Here is a 20,638-nt window from a genome sequence, read left to right on the forward strand (position 1 = left end):
AATCCTTCTCCTGGAAGCAGAAGCCGCAAGGAGGAAGCTTCACTTTACAGAGCAGAGTTTGTTGAATTGTGCAACAACAGAGTTGCTGAAATCTTGAATAGCATTTTGAAAGCCACCTGGGATGGATTGGTTTTCTAATTTTTTAAAGGAGGGCTGGAAAATGTAGGGGAAAAGCATATAAAAATCAAATGTATGACATTGAAAAATGAGTGTGGAAAAAATGACAGTTGCACCAGGCTGCATCCTTCATTTGCAACCATCCTTTTCCAGAATATTTTGGATATGCAAGGAATTAATTGGGATTTGGCTACTCCGGATGGGAGGTAAGATGTCTGTGTCCTCAGATGGGTGCTCTGGACATGCTGGCCTGGAAGACTGAGAAAGTTCTAGTAACTGTTCCTAGCTGACCATCTGTTTCATTTGCTGTTTCCATGGAAGGCCAGAGCTGTAAAGGGTGCATGCTGCCCTTGCCAAGGGCTGCGTTCCAAGCCCTTGATGCGGCATGCTTTTCTAAGCAATTGCCTGGGGATCCCATGTCAGCAACATGCCAGGTGATGCCAGTCAGCCAGTAATGAAATGCCACCACATCAGTCGGTACAGCTTGCATTGTGAGATGGAAACCCAAGGCACAGACCATCGCTTCCTTAGTTGAGTTACTATTATTAAATTTACTTATATTCCACCTGTTTCTCAGTTCGGGACTCAAGGCTGCTTACAAGAGATTAATTTTAAAAAAAACATAGTTAAATCCACAGAATGCACAAGTTTAAAAAGTAATTAATGCCATCCCACTTAGGGATGTGTATCCACAGTGCAGAAAGAATCCAGTTTGACACCACCAGCCATGGCTCAATGCTATGAAATTCTGGGAATTCTAATTTTGTGAGACATATAGCCTTCTCTGTCAGAGAGCTCGGTGCCAGAACAAACTACAAGTCCCAGGATTCCATTGCATGGAACCATGGCAGTGAAAATGATATCAAACTGGATTATTTCTGCAGTGTGGATGCACTCAATTCTGTCTAAACAGAAAAAGACCTGTTTGCAGAAATCGGGTAGGAAGGGTGCCAGTGTAATATCTCTGGACAGCGAGTTCCAGAGCCTGGGGCAGCCACTGAGAAGGCCCTGTCTCCTGTGTTCCCACCAGATGTACCTTGCACCAAAAGATCTCAAAACATGGGCAGGTTTGCATGGGAGCATACAGTCCTTCAAATAACCTGGACCTGGACTGTGTAGGGCTTTATATGTGAAAAACAGCGCTAGGAATTGTGCCTAGTAACAAACCAACAGCCAGTGAAGCCGTTGCAACAAGGGAGTTGTGTGCTATCTGTAGCATGCATGTGCTTAAGACAGCAATAGATTGTAGGACTTGTTGTTGCTTGTTGTTGTTAGCTGCACTTGAGTCAACCCCCAACTCATGGCGACTCTGTGGATGAGACATCTCCAAGACCCTTTGTCCTCCATTGCTTTGCTCATGTCCTGCAAAAGCATGCCCACGATCTCTCAGATTGAATCCATCTATCTAGCATGAGACCTTCCTCTCATTCTTTTGCCTTCCAACTTTCCTAGCATTATTGTCTTTTCCCAATAAGTTGTGCCTTCTTGTGATGTGTCCAAAGTACGACAACCAAAATTTGGTCATCTTGTCTACTAGGGATATTTCTGGCTTGATCTGTTCTAGGATCCATTTGTTTGTCTCCTTGGCCATCCACACAATCCTCAACACTCTTCTCCAGCATTACATCTCAAATGGGTTGGTTTTCTTCTTATCCACTTTCTTCACCATCCATTATTTCCTCCTATTAAAGTTATGTTTCCCATTTAGACGCAGTCTTTCCCTCCCTAAAATTACCCACTTAAAAACTTGTCTAAAGAAGGCAGTAGCGTTCAGTTTGTAGGAAGATTTCGGAAAGGAGCCACACTCGTTCCTTTTGCCCCCAGGACCAGCCTGTGCATCTCTTCTTTCTTGTTCTGCTCTGACAATGGACAGAAATACTCTCTGGCCGAGAAAAATGATCCTGGGTCGCTCATGCAGAGAGCTGTTTGTGGGTCATAAATCCTGGATGTTTCTCTCCATTGTCATTGAAATGACATGAGATAATGCTATATTTAAGGCTGGAAGGGTGGGCAGTTTACCCTTGGACACATTCTTGCGGGGACACCCGTCATTCTTAATGCCATCACTCTTTTGTCCTTTGATCTTTCTTCAGGACTGGCATCGATGCCAGGCTGCTGTGGCATTTTGGGTGCATTTGGGATTCACAACTTAAGCAAGAGGAAGGTTTGCTCCTCACAGGCCTATTAAAACAAAGGTAAGACATTCCCCCTCTTCCTTTATCTTGCTTTAAACTTTAAAATACTGTTTATGAGTCTTCGATACATCTTGCATGAACGGGTGAATCATTCCCACTTCTCAGAGTTTACTTTAAAAGACCAATCTTCTCAGTTTTTAATACTGTATAAGCTAAATGCTGTACTGAAATGGAGTCCCTCCATGGACTTTTAACTTTTAACCTTTTATATCTGGATCCAAGTCTGTTTACTCTGATTGAAAAGTCTCCGATTTTATTTCTGCTCTTTCCATTTTTATACTGGGTTAAAATAAACTGACCTGGGGAGCCAGTATAAAAAGTCTCTGATAGAAAATGATAGAAAATATTCTTCGACAAACAAAAATGTGTATGGATCTCCAAAATAAAATCATAAAGAGCAGGAACAAAACCTGGGACTTTGTGGTCTTTTGAATCCATCTGGAAGTGTTGTGCATGATTTGCGTTTATCCTTTCTAAAACACATTGCAAGCTGCAAAGGGCACAAAACTATGTAGTTTTCAAAGCCTATTCGCAATTTGGGACTTATTCTCCGAAATATTTGCATGCAGTTTTTCGGTGCAGAAAAAGGCATTTTTAAAAAATGATGCAGTTGGAGACCACTTTAAGCGCTGGAACTCCATCCCCATGGAATCCTGGGAGTTGTAGTTTTACAAGGTTTTTGGCCTTCCTGACCAAAGAGTACTGGTGCCTCGCAAAACTACAAATCCCAGTATTCTGTAAGATGGAGCCACGGCAAAGTGTTGTCAAACTGCATTATTTCTACAGTGTAGATGCATCCTAAAATGGTGGGGATGTGGCCGAAAACCATGGGGAAGCCTTGCTGAACAGATCCATGTGTGTCACATGGTCTGTTTTGGTGATGTCATCAGGGAATCCCCAGTGATGTCATTATGCATCAACCATTGCACAGCAAGCGCATTCGCTCACAGCTGATCATTCAAACACACACCAATATAGATAGAATCTATTTTCCTGGTTGGAAATGAAGTATCTTCTCAAATTGCAATAGTGAAACCAGCACAGTGTAGTGGTTTAAGTGTTGGACTAGGACTCTGGAAGACCAGAGTTTGAAGCCCTGCTAAGCCATCAAAACCCATTGGGTGACCCTGAGCAAGTCACATTTTCTCAGCTTCGGAGCAAGGCTGAACAAATCTTGCCAAGAAAACCCTGTGATGTGTCAGATCTTGCCAAATCTTACCTTCTGAACAAATCTGGCCAAGCAAACCCTGCCATAAGTTTGCCTTAGGGTGACATGTTTGCCTTAGGGTCACCCTAAGTTGGCAATGACTTGAAGGCGCACAAGAACACAACCACAACATTTTGGGGGATCTCAACACTACAGAGGGCACCAAATTGTAGAATGCAGATCTTTAGTTTCCTCCAATCCAGTTAACTAAACTTTGAAGCATCTCTTATTTTCTTTATATCTTTTTCGCAACAGTTAAACGAGGTTTCAATTCTGAATTTAGGAAAACACAATTGTGCCTTTTTCTCCTCTTTGCTGGGGTTCCTTAAGCCTTCCTCCTTCTATCAGGATGAAATTGTATGCCCCGCTCCTCATCTGAGCTTTACCTAGCGCGAGAGTGATAGCAACACATGTGTTGTTAAGCCTGTGTATTTTGCGCTCGCACACTTATGTGGTTTAACCCTTGAGCTATTTTAAAACCCATTACTTGCCTTTGAGCATCAGCAGCTTATATTAAAAGTATTCAAGGTTCTAATTAAAATAGAAAATGCATCTTTCCATGCAGGAATACACAATTGCAACACTCCTGAAAGATGCCCATCCAACCTCTATTTAGAGACCTCCAAAGATGGAGAGTCCACCATCACACTCCAAGGCAGTCTATATTCCACTCTTGATCTGTTTTTACCTTCAGGACGTTCTTCCTAATATTTCAGATACCCGCTCAGTCATAGAAACCCACCTTGGGCAAGTCACACTCTCTTAGCCTCAGAGGATGGCAATGGCAAACCCCCTCGGAAGAAGCTTGCCAAGGAAACTCCATGATACTTTCGCCATAAGGTTGCCATAAGTCAGAAATGACTTGAAGGCACACAGCAACAGCAGTCCATTATCCACCCACTAAATGTCCAATAAATGCCCTCTCCCAAAAAATAGAATGGAAATCCCTGTTTCAGGGAAAGTGAATAGAAATGCCTCAAAGCAGATGCAGACAACGTACTGCCCCCTAGACTTTTTGGATGACAAATCCTATCATTCCTGGCCACTGAGGATGCTGGCAGGTGCCCATGGGAGTTGTAGTCCAACAAATCCAAAAGATACCCGAATGCCTGCCCATGTGTGTACCTTTATTCTTTATTCAATCTTCCTCTTCGTCCCATCTGCTTTTCCCTACATGTTATTGTTCTGGCAGGTGAGTCACATCCGAAGCATCCGCCATGGAAAGGCGAACCTTTTTCCAACGCAGGGAAGAAGAACAGAAGGAAGAGAGACACCGAGATCTGCAAATGACCTCTACAACAAGGAAGGCCAAGTTCAAGACAAGGTGAAGGCAGTGAGTTAAGGAAAGAAAGGGACATAGTGTTAGGAAATAGAGCTTTTTGATCCACACACGAACATATTTTCCAAATGCAAACAATTTTGCGAGTGCATGAAACCAAACTGGTGCTGAGAAATCTTTGCGGAACATACAAAATCTATCTTGGGGCTGTCAACACCCAGCTATGAATGTCCCCAGATTTGGAAGATTCGTGTGTGGTTCGGTGAGATACCTAGCCTTTTCTGTCATCCTAGAGCTCTGGTGCCCCACCAAACTACAAATCCCAGGATTCCATAGCATTGAGCCGTGGCAGTCAAAGTCAAACCGCATTATTTCTGCAGTGCAGATGCAGCCTGAGAACCCTTTGCAACGTGAAGTTTAAAAATTAATAAAACACAAAGAGGACTCAGGTTTGCATAACATTAACATAAGCTGACAGGCGGTTAGACAAATGCAAACTTTTAAATAATGACTATAATTATTTGTGTTCTGCCCACGGACGTGAAAGCTGCTCATGAACACGGGCTGAACTGCAGCGTAACTTATTTCAGGAAGGACTTTTTAATGCCTCCTTTCAACATGTAATAATGCCATTTTGACTCTAGTTTAAACACCATAGAATACAATTCCCTGCGTGATACCTCCACTGACATGAAGGCTACCAGGGATCACAAATAGAATTGCAGCGGTATTTATTTCCCCTAAGGAGTTTTTAATCTTTGCATGTAATCCTCAAGGAGGCCAACGGCCCAACTTAAAATAGCCTCCAGTAAAGTCTGTAGACAAGGACAATACAGCAGCAGCAATAGAAAGTCTCTTTGAAAACAGCTCTCTCTTCTTTGAATTGCACCTGCTAATACTTCTGGGGGCAGCTATTAAAATGTTAAAAGGCCATTCGGTCCTTGGCCAAGGCTTCTTCGTGGCACGATATATCACAATAAAAATAAAATCATAATAAAATCAGGGGGAAAGGCTAGGCAATCACAATAAAAATACAAATAAAATAAAATCATAATAAAGGAAAGGGTGAGGAAGGACACGATGATAAGCAAACTCCTGTTTCTATAAATTGAAATGGAAAGAGAAATGGAAAGGTCATGAACACTGAGTTAAAATTCAACTCGCTTTTATAACAGTTTGCCATCACTATGGGGTTTTTTTTCCCCCTTTTGCAATGAAAATAACTTTAAATTGAATTGGTAGATTTTAGATTTTGTCCCAAAAAAAGCCAGCATAGTATAGTTGTTTGAGAGCCGGACTTGGACTCCAGGAGACCAGAGTTCGAATCCCCACTTGGCCATGGAAACCCACTGGGTGAACTTGGGCAAGTCACATACTCTCAGCCTCAAAAGAAGGCAAAAGTAAACGCTTTTTGGACAAATCTTGCGGAGAAAACCCAGTGGTGGGAACTTATTAGGGTTGCCATAAGTCAGAAATGACTTAAAGGTATGGAACAATTAATTTGACAGCTAGATTGTTGATGGTTTTTATGGACTGTGAACAGGCCAAACTTTTCCATAGTTGGTCATCTAACACCAGTTATGTTGGTAATAGAATATTTTCTATTTATCCATGCAAAATGATTTGTTTATTGATGAACCTCTGTCGTCTCATCTCCCTTTTTGTACTAACTCTGTACCGCTTCCCCCCAAATCTGTCTTTGCTTCTTCATTCCTTTATTATTTTTCTCCACTCTTTCCCTGCAACAGCGAGGAAGAGGAAAGCTTCACTGCGTCAGATTTATCCATTGCATCCGCCCTTGCATTGACAGCAGAAGAATCATGGTATGCCTAAACAATTTACCAGATAAATATTTTCTAAAAACGCTAAAACAAAGGAGTTTATCACACAAAGGAGACTGGGAGTTTATCCCGTGAATATCCTGGAAAAATCGCGTAATTACGCACAACGATTTCACACGACGTTGCATAAAACCCACCATTAAAGTGGTCACAAAGAAGCATCAACACACATCTTTTTATTTTCGGAATTTCAGCGACAATTCATTTCCGATATCACTTTATTCATGCAATTGTGATAATCATTCACGCAATTACTCGCCATTTCTGCTTCATTTGCGGGATGCTTTAAATGCGCTTTAATCTCTCTTCAATGCCGAAATCAACCTCAGTGTGATAAACTCCAAAGAGAGTTTCATAAGGGTCATTTTATTTTAGCAGTCTAGGTAAGTATGCACAGAATCTGTGTGACAAGCGGTTGTAAATCAGGAGTGGATATAAACCATGAATGAGAAACTTGTGGCCCTCCACATGTTGTTGGGCTGCAACTCCCATGAGCTTGTGTCAGCATCATTGAGGAATGCTGGAATGTGTAGTCCATACCCTCCAACATTTCAGAGAAGAACACCAGGACATATGGGACCAGGTAACATCAGAGTATGGTCAAGATGGCAAATTTTGGTTAAGATGGCCTTAGGGCAGTGATGGTGAACCTTTTAGAGGCCGAGTGCCCAAACTGCAACCCAAAACCCACTTACTTATCACAAAGTGCTGTGTCCCGCTGGCTTTCTAGTAACAAACTCTGGCAAACTCTGTGCTGGGGCAACGGCACATGGGCCCACAGAAAGGGCTCTGAGTGTCACCTCTGGCACACATGCCATAGGTTCGCCATCATTGCCTTAGGGTGTTACCTAGTCTAGTCCATACCCTCCGCACCCCACTATTGATGCCTTTAACAGGGAATTGCACCAAATGACCCTTGCAATCTTTCCAGTTCTGATTCTAGGATCCGATATTTTCTGCTTTCATTCCCAGGGAAAGAAGGATGAGACGGGAGGCGGCTATTCTGAAGCTGGAGGAGAGAGGACAGAAACAGGTTCGGTTTGGGAACGACATGGAGAAGTTGGAGAAAGACGTCATTAGGAACTGTCGGTTCTTGCGGGTGAAGGCAGACAGGAAAGCCCTCCGGAGAAAGGTAAGAGGAGAGGGGTTTTTTGGCTGGGTGGGCAGCTGGAAAGATGAACTCAGCCCAGCAGTTGAACATGTTTGCTTTGGTTTCACATGCAAGCAGCAATGGAAGTTGGGTAAAGTTCAACGGACAGAATAGACAGATAGGGCATCTTAGTCATGCACCAGCATAACTTTCCGCCCACAGCCACCTACCAGCCTTAAGGCTACTCCGGAAGTTTGCAAATGGCTCCATCTGGAGCATCGTCGCACAACCACACCTTTGCAAAGGAACAATGCCTGACTTAAGAGAATGGATTGGGAGATAGCAGCTTGGCGTATGGTTTGAGCATTGGACTACAACTCTGGGGACCAGGGTTCGAACCCTAGCTCAGCCATGTAAGCCCACTAGGTGACCTTAGGCAGTCACACTCTCTCAGCCTCAAAAGATGACAGTGGCAAACCCCTTTTGAAGAAACATGCCACGAAACTCCCATGACGGGGTCGTCTTAGGGTTGTCATAAGTTGGAAATGACTTGAAGGCACATAACAAGTCTTTGGCTGCATTCGCACTGTAGACAGCATGCAGTTTCACACCAGTTTAACTGCCATGGTTCCATCCTTGCAGCCTGAGGTATTCATATTTTGCTCAGAGAGAGCCAGTATGGGGTAGTGGTTTGAGTGCTGGACTGCAACTCTGGAGACCAGGGTTCGATTTCCGCTCAGCCATGAAACGCACTGGGTGACCTTGGACAAGTCACTCTCTCTCAGCCTCAGGAGAAAGCAATGGCAAACCCCTTCTGAACAAATCTTGCCAAGAAAACCCCATGACAAGTTCACCTTTAGTTCCCATAACTGTGAAACAATGTGAAGGCACACAACAACAACAAGGGCCCGGAACCCAATGAAAGTAAGAGTTGTCTGGTTACCGTTTTTTAACATTGCCTCCCTTGCTTGGTATCAGAAAACAGAAGTGTTAATGCTTGCCGGCACCATTCCTGCAGATGTATTTATAGAGCACAGAGATAAAAAGCTTTAAAATTGTCCCTGGTCCTTGTCCCAGGCGGAAGCCAAGGCATGGCTCGAGAAGGAGGTCATGGAGCTGTTGTCGTGCCGTGCGCCTATGTTTTGGATCCCGCTCCGAGCTCACACTGTCTGGGAAAGAATGAGCGTGAAACTGGAATGCACCATTTTCGCCTCTCCTCAGCCCACTGTGACTTGGTAAGTTGGCAATGCCCAAACTAGTCTTGCCAGCTCTGGCACCTTTTTGCAAGCTGGCCTTCTAGTATATGTAGTACAAGCAGGTCTGCATTTGCACTGCAAAAATAATCCAGATTGTCACCACTTTAACCGCCATGGCTCAATGCTATAGAAATCTGGGTATGGTAGCCTTGTGAGACATTGAGTCTTCTTGGTCTGGTGCCCCAACAAATTACAATTCCCAGAATTCCATAGCATTGAGCTGCTTGATGTTTCCAATTCTCTTTCGGTGGGGGCAGAGAGCTAAGGGACTCTCATGTCAGGCACTTTCAGTTCAAAATTTACCTGTTTGCCACTTTGGAGATGGTGCAAATTTATAGAATCAGCAGGAATAAGTGGTTCCCCCCCCCAAACTCTGTAAGATGTGGGGCTGGAAGGGTTTAAATTTGAATGCACCACCCTGCCCATAGAAAAGGAGCATGTCCGGGAGAAAGATTCATCCCTGGTGTGAAACCTGAGCCTGTTCGGAGGACATACTAAGGGGACTCTGGGACTTCTAGCCCCCAAAATGTAATTTTTCCAGGCCTTGCTCCAATATTGTAAGAGGGAAGTTTCACATAGTGATGGTGGGTAGTTTCTATGTAATTTGGACAGTAACTGGGTTTCAGTCCAGCCTTGAAACATCTCATCCAAGGTGCAGAACACTACCTCCAAAATATCTCCGGCCCCATATGTCGATAGATGATACATAATCTTTATGAACATTACCCATTGATTCAAGCATCCATAAACTCCCGTCACGTCTGTCTGTCTCTTTGCACCCAACCAGGTATAAAAATGGAGTTCGGATTGACCCCCGTCTAGCTCCAGCCGGGAAATACAAGGTGAAACATGAGTTTGGCATGCTGACCTTGGACATAAGCAGGTAACACAGTCAGCTTGAAAATCCAGGGAAACGTCTACTGTAATTTCTTTTTAATGCACATATGTAAGCCTTCTACCTTTTAACCAAATCCATAAGGCCAGCCAGCTTGCCATTATTGGGACATTTTAGCAATCTTAATAAAGGCATTACAGAACCCTGGGTTTTATTTCTATCCATGGATCACACAGCTACTTTTGAAGCTCTTGTGGTTATTGCTGGTTTTAATGGTTTAGGTCACATCAGACTTTAAGGGGTTGGGAACCTCTGGTTCTCGCTGGTTATTTTGGACTCCAACTCCCAGTATCTCCATTAGTATGGCCAAAAGTAAGGGAAGATGGAAACTGCGGTCCAAAATGGGAAGGACAGCGTTTCAGTCCTTCTCAATGCCAAATCTTCATAAGTATCTTTTATTTTTCAGATGCTCATTGGATGATTCTGCTGAATACAGCGTGGAGGTGAAAAATCCATACGGCGAAGCTTACTCATTCGCAACAGTCCTTGTCCGGAGTAAGTCAAGGGGAGAATTGCTTTCCTTTTCTCCCTAGTACCTATTACAGCTTTATCAGATTTCCCATTTCTCTCCAGAGCATTACTTCCAGCCAAAGACCCAAATTAACATATCTGTCAATAAAGATATATTTCTCTCTCATTTTATTATTATTAAAGTTTATTTCTATAGCACTGTAGGTTTACACAGAGCTTTAGATAAGGAACAATCAAAGGCAAATAAAATCTTCCATCGGCATACAGTCTAAAGGCAGAGCAAGTTACAAAATTTTATCAACTCTCCTCTGCTCTTTTGCAGAATATTATGGGAAGGAGTCGGGCTTTGACTCGGAGATATACAAAAGTGAGTATATGGCACAAGGTTATTCCTGTTTGTTTGGGGTTTTTTCCCCAATGTTTTAATGTTCAGATCTGCATTCGTAGAACAGCTTTGAGCTATTTGGCAGCCAAAAAAATGGGAGTTTTATAATAGTCTCAATTTAAAACTTTTCCAGGTTCTCTCTTTATCCTACATTAGCCAGAAGACAATTCCAGACATGTTTAACCCAGTATCATCTTCTTTTTCAGGGTCACTCAGGGGCTTAGAGGCAGACTTTGCCAGCACTTTGAAACCTATATTTTCTCGAGAGAAGGAGCCGTTCACCCTCTTCTGTTCTTTCACCATGGACTTGCAGGAGCACCAACGGGATATCCTCTGGTTCAGAGACGGTTTGTATTTCTGGGTAGTTGGTAATAGGACGGTCAGTGGGTGGCTCCCATGTCGGTGGGATGGTGAATCCACTCCAGGTTTTGGATAGCTTGAAAGGAGCTCTCCGATGTGCAGAACCTATTTTAAAGCTAGCGTTCAGCACCTTGGAAAGTTTTAAAAGCTTGGATTAAAACCTGGATTTGTGGCCCAAATGACATGGGAACTCACAGCCATTGTCTAGCCAAAACACCACTATCATCATTTAACAGCAGGGAGAATGGCATCATTTGCTATTCCCTTTAGAGTTCATTGTGCGGGGAAGAAAATTGAAATATTTTCCCTGCAAAAATATATATATTTGCTATTGCTAAAGTATTTTTGTGTGGCTTGGACCTGAACAGGTAACTAAGACCCATTTGCTTTATTTAAAAAAACACATCTGTGCCTGGTAGAAATTGAAACTGCTATAACTGGTCGATAGATACGGATCAAGATATCTGCCCCCTAAATTTTGAATTCTTGGTGGCTGTAAGGACTGGAGATTGGCACGGTGAGCAGAGCGCATCCAAATTTATTACTACATTCAGATATGCAATGCAGATTTCTGCTTGTAGTTTGGCATGGAACAGTGCAAGAGAGCATTCGCCACTCTTTTGTGCGGATTATTTCCATTTCCCCAAAGTCCTCAAAAGCAGACCTGGTATCAATGAATTGAAATTTTGCTTTTTCTTCTGCTGCTGTTGGAGAGGACCCTGCCAATCTACCAGGGTCAGCACTGGCAATAAGAAACATAATTCCCCCATCATGTAACTTTGGAACCTTTATTGATTTTTTTGACTATTTGATATAGCATCAGTTGCATCGCTCTTTCTGCTCCAGGCGAGTTGCTGAAAGATTCTGACCGACGGAAAATACAGTGCGAAGACCGCGAGGCTTCCTTGACGGTGTCTTGTGCTTACAAAGAGGATGAAGGGTTTTACAGCGTCCGAATCCCAACGCGAGATGGATACAAAGAGCAAAGAGCTTACGTGTTCATTCGGGGTGGGTGCAAAGCGTGTGGGATTTGCTTTCTGATAGTTTGTTAAGTGTTATGGCCAATGGTCATGGTTGTTTGGGACTGTATAGTACGACACATCCCCAATTCCCCCATTGGGGAAAAGTCACTGTGCACATTCATACAGCAGCCAGCTTTGGGAAATGGTTGGCAGCCGCGATCACTTGTTCGTCCCAGAAGGTGGCATTTGGCAGTGCAGGAAACAGATCATGCAGCCAGTGCTATCATGAAGGGAAAGTGTGATAAGAAATGATGCCAAACAGTATGTTTCCATTCTTAAACTAGTGCAATTGTGGTGAGGGATAGAGTCCTTTGACTCTGCTATGGTAGGTGAATTGTCATCAATGGGATTTGTCATCATGACTGACTTAAGTCGCATTGTTTTCTAAGGCTCTTAAGGATGAGTAAATCTGTATCCAGCCCTTTCTCTCAAATTTGATAGGGCCAAAACACAAGAATAGGAACCAATCCAGATGATGGCCCACTCTGGCCTTAGACAAAATAGTCTCAAATGTGGCTATATATTTCTTTTCTAGATGCTGCCGCTGAAAATGCTGGAGCTCCTGGGTCTCCTCTTTGCGTGAAATGCCAGGATGTGAATAAAAACAGCCTCGTGCTTTCCTGGATCATGCCCAGCGATAACGGCGGAAGTCCTGTCCTTGGCTATTTTATCGAAAGGTCCGCATACATATTGCACATAACAATTTGCCTTGCTTTCTTTCTCCAGATTATAGTCCACCAAGAACACTGCTGTAACTGTAGGTAGGTAGGTAGGTAGGTAGGTAGGTAGGTAGGTAGATAGATAGATAGATAGATAGATAGATAGATAGATAGATAGATAGATAGATAGAATATAAATCACATAGGAAACTTATATGGTAATAGAAAACACCATTCCAAACTATTCCAGGAGAGATGAAAAAACTTCTTTGTGAAACCCATACTCTTAGAGCTCTACCCATTCCTCAGTGAAAAGCACACACACACATACACACACACACATATAAAATGATGGTTAATTCACCAGATCTTTCCCTATCTTTGCTGGAGGAATTGGCATAATGAATTCATCTGCGTTGCCACTAGCTTAATAAATGGAGATGCAATTGTTTAAAAAATGGTCATGGAGTCCTCCTTCCTTTCATAAGGAACGTACCTATGAATAAGTTTTTTTTCCCCATAACTGCATTGTAGCCGTTTTTTTTTAACCTCCATTATAACAATATTGTGTGCCCATTCTTCAGGTGCGAGGTGGGCACAGATGAATGGGTGCCATGCAACGATATGCTTGTGAAAACATGCAGGTCTCCCATTACGGGACTCACCGAAGGAAAGACGTACCAATTCCGAGTGAAGGCGGTCAACTGTGTTGGGATCAGTAACCCATCGAAGGCCAGCGACCCAGTGACAATGATCGATCCCAATGAGGCCAAAAGATTGATGAGTACAGCGACTTTTTTTATATTCCTCCCATCACATTAAGCTTTTCAGAATAACAAATGGGGCAACTAAATCTATCAGTGAACCCAAAGAAAACAATCACAGTACAGAAGACATGGAATAGGTATCATATATACATACCAGGGACAGTTATTCCATGTCTTCAACTACCCTCTGTATCAGCAATACAGCCAACATGGTGTAGTAGTTTGTGTGTTGCACATACACTGTAGAAAGAATGCAGTTTGACACCACTTTAAGTCCTGTCGCTACAGCCTATGGAATCCTGGGATTTGTAGTTTTACAAGGTCTTTACTCTTCTCTGGCAAAGAGGGCTGGTGCTCTATGATTCTGTAGGATGGGGCCATGTTAACTCACATGTTAAATGTCTTTGGCCTTGGAAGCCATCATGGGTTTGGAGAGTTGACCATGTAGTCCTCTCAGGTCAAGAACCAAGTCACTCATTTTTCTGGGGCTCTTGTTGTTAACTGCCTTTGAGTTGGCTTCAACTCATAGCAACCCTATGAATGAAATGTCTCCAAGACCCACTGCCCTCAACTGCTCTTCTAATGTCTTGCGGATTAAAGGCCATGGCCTCCTTGACTGAGATTATCCATTTAGTATGTGGTCTTCCTCTCTTTCTGTTGTCCTCCACCTTTCCTAGTATTATTGCTTTTTCCAACGAATGCTGTTGTCTCATGATATGGCCAAAGTACAATAACCTCAGTGGAGTCAGCTTGGCTTCTAGGAAGAGCTCAGGCTTGACTTCCTCTAGGACCCATTTCTTCCTGGGGTTCTACCAGCAAATAAAATAAAAATGAGTTTTTGTCTCCATTGATAACCTTTCTATCTCTTTTTCTCCCATCTGCTAAGACATCCCTTATGATGACGGGATGAGGACAATCACCGTCTCCAAAGATGAACTAGAAGGTAAATTCAAAGGCAGCTTAATCTTAGGCTTTCCTTGCGATTCATGCTCTGGTGCCCTAGATTTTGACCATGTTGCCAGTCACTTGGGACAGAGATGGGCATCATGTGGGCAATGCATTGCATACAGCCTAGAGCTCTTTTTGCAGCCCCCACGGTCTCTCTAGCCTTCCCCAAAGCCCCTTCACCCCTCCTAGTCTTTTATTTTTAATTCAGATATTTTTCATCCCTACTCCTAGCCTCAAGGAGGCTTCCAAGAGCAATGGATCGAGTTTGACTTCCACCAGTTATGTATTACTGGCTGAAGAACCCAGAGATCATTAGCAATTTCATCTTGTATTCCTAAAATGTTGTGTACCAGTGGTGATGGTGCATTTTTCCCCTTCTCACAGCCAAAGTCAAGCTCCCTTTGCCGCCCACCAACGTCCATGCGAGCGAAATCCGGGAAGATTATGTGGTCCTCTCTTGGGATGAGCCAAACCCCAGGGGCAAAGAACCACTGAGTTACTTCGTAGAAAGGGTGAGAAAACGACAGAGGACATTGCGTCCTCTACTACACCCACATGTCACACATGTACAGACATGTGTGTGTGTGTGTGTGTGTGTGTATTTACACGCACATACTTTTGCTGTCCCAAATAGAAAGGGAAATAGGATGGTTATATAACTCACTGTGGGCTACCAAATATGTCTTTTCAGCTATGTTCTGCTTTGTGGAGCAGGAGTTATGCAGGCCTGCATTCCCAAGGTATGACTGGAGCATTAATAGGGTTCCTTTTTAGGTTAGTCTCTTGAGGTGTCTATGGCCTGTTACAGACTGCCAAAATAAAGCTGCTTCGGGTCTCTTTGAAGGTATGCTGTTTAAATGATGCATGCATCCGAAGAATCCAGAAGCTGCACCAAAGCTGCCCTCCAGTGCTTAGGAATGGAGTGTGACTTTGGTGCGACCTCCGGACTCTTAGGACCCATGCATCATTTAAATAGCATACCTCCAAAGAGACCCGAGGCAGCTTTATTTTGGCAGTCTGTAACAGGCCTATGTGATTTAGGTGAGTCTCTGGAGGTCTCATAGCCATCAAAGCTGTTGTACCTATTTGAGTGGATAGGATTCATATAGAGACCTCAAGAGAGTAACCTAGAAAGGAACCCCATTAATGCTCAAGCCATACCTTGAGAATGCAGGCATTCCTATCTCCTGCTCCACAAAGCAAAGCTTCCACTGAGAGAATGGAAAGCCAGCATGTCCTAGTGTTTTAGCATTGGACTATGACTCTGGAGACCAGGGTTCAAACCCCCCTTGGTGGTCTTGGGTGAGTTACATACTCTCAGCCCCAGAAAACCCTGCCATAGGTGCACCTTCGAGTCCCCATAAGTTGGAAACAACTTGAAGGCATACAAGGTGGTGTCCCTAGGGCTGGCGTCACCCGGTGCAGTAACTCATACTGTCACACACACTTATTGACCTCCTTTTATACCACACCCTACAGGATCCTGAGTAATGTTTTGTGTACTCATGTTACTCGTAAATCGTAATCCCCATATATTGCTGAATGCAATGGCAAGAGTTGCGACATACACAAATCGCAAAATTAAAAGTATCCATTTACATTGCAATATCATACGCACGGCCTAAATGTATTCGCATGTACATTGTTTCATGGGGTAAAAGAGAAAGTTTGGTAAGATGAGATGTTTTTAAAGAAAGTTTTTAAAGAATTTTGAAATTTGATTTTTTTAAAAAAATTAAAATTTAATCAAAATTTTTCACATTTTAAATTTATTTTTTAAAAACCTGGGGCCTCTCCTTTCTCTCCCTCTGAGCCTAACCCCATTCATATCATCTCATCAGCATTTAAAAGGGATGTAAGCAAACACCACAGCCCGTTTTGGCCAAAAGGTGGGTGTTTGGAGAGCAATGTCACCCCTTTTTGTGTGTCACCTAATGTGATCTGCACCCCCCAAACCCTCCTAGTGGTGCCTTGGTAACAAAAATAGCAATTGTCAGAGTTTAATGGCCCATTGCTATCTTCGGCCCTGTGGCAGCTGGTGGTTTGGATGATGATGATGATGATGATGATGATGATGATGATGATGATGATGATATACTCCACTCTTCAGCCAAGGCTATCAAAGCGGCTTACAATTTGTTAATTAGATATTTCCCTGCCTTCAGGCTTACAATCTAAAAAAGACAAGACACAAACGTCAGTGAAACCACTCCAGGCTTAATTCAGACTTTAAAGGATCTAGCAAAGCTGTTGTAACTATTTGAGTGGATAGGATCATGCACCTTGGATAGATCCTTTAAACATCAAACTATGCTCTGGAATGGATTTCTTATCCCACTGATAGGGCTGTCACCAGCCACCGTGGATTATGCCCCTGAAAATTGTGGTTCAAGTTTTGCAGCAATTATTCCTTCATAGATTGTCCTTTTTTTAATCTTCTCAGTCAATAGAGGGCAGTGACAGCTGGCAGAGGGTTGATGTGGACACGCCGGTGAATTCCACCACCTTGGCTGTCTTTGACCTGGCCAAAGGGAAGTTGTACCGTTTCCGAGTGCGGTCTGTGAACAAGTATGGAGTCAGCGAACCGTCTTTGCCCAGTGAACCCATCTCAACTGGAGAAAAAATAGGTAATTTATCTCTCCTCATTTTTAAATATGAACTGAGTTTGTTAGCAGGCTCCAGTCTTTTGCTCTGCGTTCTAGAAGTGTCTCGCTCTGTCATAAAGGACAAGCTCTTGAAGCTGAACAGTTTGCAAACCAAGTAAATCTATACAGGTGGGAATGACCACTTCATAGAATGCAACCTATGGTCTGCAACAACAACAACAACAATAACAACAACAACAGAAAGCATTGAGATATTTTGAAACGTTACCTTCTACTTGCTTGCTACTTCTCAGGGCACAGATTCACACTTTAATAAAGAAAGGCTGGAATCCTATTGGTGAGATAAGCATGAATAATTTTTAAATTACACAAGTATATGCCTTCTTTTGGATGGTCCACAAAGGGGGCAGCTATTCATTACCTCCTAAGAAACTATCCAAAACATCCTCCCAAGGTACCTGTCAAACTTGGAGAAAGACAACTGCTGTGTCTTTTCAGTGGCTGAGGGAAAGGGTGGAAGGAGATGATTTCAGCAACTAAGATCTGGTCCATCTCATCCACAACTGCAGCCAAGGAAAAGAGAAACCAAGTCATTCACCCGGATAGAAGGGCAACCTTGTTTTAATCCCCCCCCTGCACTCCAAAGCCAAGATAGATGCTTCATGTGCAGAGTGTTACATTTCACATGCAGGATGCAAGATCGTGGCCAAAGTAATCTAAATAGGTGAAATAAAAGGGTCACATTTTGGCCATACATATTGCAAGCACCAGATCCGGACTGGGATTACTAGAATGAGGAATAACGTAGTAGCTCTCGTGTCAATCAGGCAATGAATCTATGCTATGGTTTGGCTAGCTTTGCTGGACAGAGGAAGGAAGGAAGGAAGGGGGCAGCTATGTCTTCCATAGGTCTTCATGGCAGAAGGTGAACATAATGTAGCTCATGGCCCACATGCAGCATGTTTGGTCTACATCTGAAAGCAACCATATAGAACCAGAACCTGAGAGGAGCTAGCACAGACTCCAAAATTACCACTGTTTGTATCTTAATCCCATTTCTCTTCCTTTAGCTCCCCTCCCACCACCATCTCAGGTTCTGGCCTTCAGAGACACCAACACATCTGTCGTTGTGCAATGGAGCAAGCCAAAGGAAGGCGAGGAAGAACCCCTTGGCTATTACATATACTGCCGGGAGGTTGGGGAAGAGGAATGGCAAACGGTCAACAACAAGCCCGTCACATGCAATGAGTGAGTTCACAGGACAATCCTTGCCATATTGGAACCAAAGAGGTCTGCCATCTTGTTCATTCCTTCTGGCACAAAATGTAGGCTGGCTCTGCATCCTCTATTTTGAGAGGATGGTCCAGACCCTGATACCCATCCCTGGGATTGTGAGATGGGAGGAAGGGATTTATATTTGCTACTCACATTTTGGTTCTTCCTTGTGTTTCTTTGTCAGGTTCACTGTTCCAGGACTCAAAACTGGCAAAGAGTATGTCTTCTGTGTGAAATGCGTCAATGAAGCAGGAGTCGGGGAGAGCTCCCCAGAGTCTGACCCGATCCTTGTCAGACAGGCAATCTGTAAGTATCTTCTTGAAGGATGTATGTAATCCCAAAACACAGAAACATTCCTTTAGGAGGACTACAAATGATGACCAGTGGCTATGCTGGCTGCAAAAGTCCAAACTCAGTGCAGTCTCTTTTTCACACCTACCCAACCTGCAAAACACAGCCAACCAACCCACAATTGGGGAAAGAAGCCACATGCTAGATTGGATTCCCAACCTGCCTTATGTTTTTCTTTCTTTCTCACCCAGCATGTCCCTCGCCTCCTCGCAGCTTTGCCTTGCTGAACTGCGGGAAGAACAACATGACTGTTGGCTGGAAACCTCCCCAACGCAAAGGAGGCACAACAATTCTGGGCTACTTCTTAGACCAGCATGATGTGTCAGAGATTGACTGGCATGAGATCAACGTTAAGCCAATCCCGCAACGTGTTTACACGGTACGGAGACTCGTGTCGCATTTTTGCTTCAAGGCAGGATCTGGGAGACTCAGTGAAAAAATAGATATTCCCTTACCTTGCCTCTTATATCTCTTCAGTGCCTCCTTACCATTAACCATGACCCAGTGTTGGAAGCATTGAAGAAATGGAGGAGAGATGCACCTCATGGAAGGACCAGGGACTCAGTTTCACACTACGCAATTGGAGAGCTTTGATACCACTTTAGCTGACATGGCTGGGATTCCCAAGACTGGTAGTTTGGTGAGGCACTGGAGCTCTTGGGCACAGAATACTAAATACTTCATGAAACTACAGGTCCCATGATTCCATGGGATGCAGCCATGAGAGTTAAGTTGGAACCAAAGTGTGTAATATGAAAGGACTCAATGAGGGCTTTGGTTTTCCTATTCCTAATTCTACACTTCCAAAGAGCAGTGAAATTTACAGGACCAGCTGAGATGCAATTTTTGGCAAAGTCAATTTTACTTGAAATGGAAAAGTGGTCATTTTAAAAAGTCTAAACGGTTTCAAAATAGGACCAGGAAAATATGTTACATATTTTTTATGGAATTGTTGTTAATTGCCATCAGGTTGACTTAGACTTATGGTGACTGTATGAATGAGATGCCTCCAACAGCTCAGCTCAGATCTTGCAAACTTAGGGCAGCCATGGCTTCCTTGACTGAATCTATCCACCTCTAATGGGGTCTTCCTCTTTTGCTGCTGCTTCTACCAAGAAAGAGTAACCAAGCATTATTGTCTTTTTTCATGATATGTCCAAAGTACAACAGTCTCAGTTCAGTCATCTTGACTTCTAGGGAAAGTTCAAGCTTGATTTACTTGTCTTTTTAGCAGTCCATGATATCCATAGAACTCTCTTCCTGCACCACATCTCAAATGAGCTGATTTTCTTCCTCTCACTTTTCTTCATTGTTCAGCTTTCATAACCATGGATAGAAATCAGAAATACAATGGCATGGGCAACCCTGACTTTAACGTTCAGTTATATATCTTTACAATTTTGCAATACCCATCAGTTCTGTGTGATAGTTACATCAAATGTATGCCCATTCATTGCACAGTCAACATTGTTGGTTATGCTTTTGCCATTTTTTTTTTGCATTTGTATTTGAGTAGGTATTTGTATAGGGTCTGGAGAAGAGGACTGGTTTAAACTCTTACTCAAGCAAAGTGGCACATCTCTCCCAGAATGGAATACCATGGCTTTAGAACAAAGTTTTGGGAAATGTTCTGATGATCTTCTGATTCTGCAGGTGACCAACCTGACTGAAGGGCATTTCTATGAGTTCCGTGGTTATGCAATGAACGTGGTTGGTGTTGGGAAAGTATCCGAACCCAGTGACATTTTCAAATGTGAGGAGTGGACAATGCCAGAGCCAGGTAAAGACTAGGGCTTAGAAGCAAGTAAAATGCAACCTTGATAATCAGGTGTGTATCCACACTGCACAATTTCAGCAGCATGACATCACTTAAACTGCCACGGCGCCATCCTATTGAATCCTGAGATTTGTAGT

The 20,638-nt window shown here is 43.2% G+C and overlaps 1 protein-coding gene across 1 annotated transcript in view; it reads left to right on the plus strand.

Annotated features, from left to right (window-relative positions):
* Positions 1-2,236: 2,236 nt before the first annotated feature.
* Positions 2,237-20,638, plus strand: part of MYOM3 (myomesin 3) — a 32,807-nt gene continuing 14,405 nt past the window's right edge. The window contains exons 1-19 of the mRNA XM_089478501.1: positions 2,237-2,312; positions 4,712-4,843; positions 6,547-6,621; positions 7,612-7,771; positions 8,807-8,964; positions 9,773-9,868; positions 10,287-10,375; positions 10,674-10,718; positions 10,943-11,083; positions 11,943-12,104; positions 12,654-12,795; positions 13,362-13,561; positions 14,431-14,487; positions 14,877-15,004; positions 16,936-17,119; positions 18,169-18,346; positions 18,558-18,679; positions 18,916-19,103; positions 20,378-20,504. Coding sequence (XP_089334627.1) covers positions 4,737-4,843; positions 6,547-6,621; positions 7,612-7,771; positions 8,807-8,964; positions 9,773-9,868; positions 10,287-10,375; positions 10,674-10,718; positions 10,943-11,083; positions 11,943-12,104; positions 12,654-12,795; positions 13,362-13,561; positions 14,431-14,487; positions 14,877-15,004; positions 16,936-17,119; positions 18,169-18,346; positions 18,558-18,679; positions 18,916-19,103; positions 20,378-20,504 — 2,359 coding nt within the window. The 5' untranslated portion in view covers positions 2,237-2,312; positions 4,712-4,736. The remainder of the gene's footprint in view (positions 2,313-4,711; positions 4,844-6,546; positions 6,622-7,611; positions 7,772-8,806; positions 8,965-9,772; positions 9,869-10,286; positions 10,376-10,673; positions 10,719-10,942; positions 11,084-11,942; positions 12,105-12,653; positions 12,796-13,361; positions 13,562-14,430; positions 14,488-14,876; positions 15,005-16,935; positions 17,120-18,168; positions 18,347-18,557; positions 18,680-18,915; positions 19,104-20,377; positions 20,505-20,638) is intronic.

Source organism: Sceloporus occidentalis, unplaced genomic scaffold, assembly GCF_023333645.1.
Source record: "Sceloporus occidentalis isolate IW3139 unplaced genomic scaffold, rSceOcc1.0.p SCAF_13, whole genome shotgun sequence".
NCBI lineage: Eukaryota > Metazoa > Chordata > Lepidosauria > Squamata > Phrynosomatidae > Sceloporus > Sceloporus occidentalis.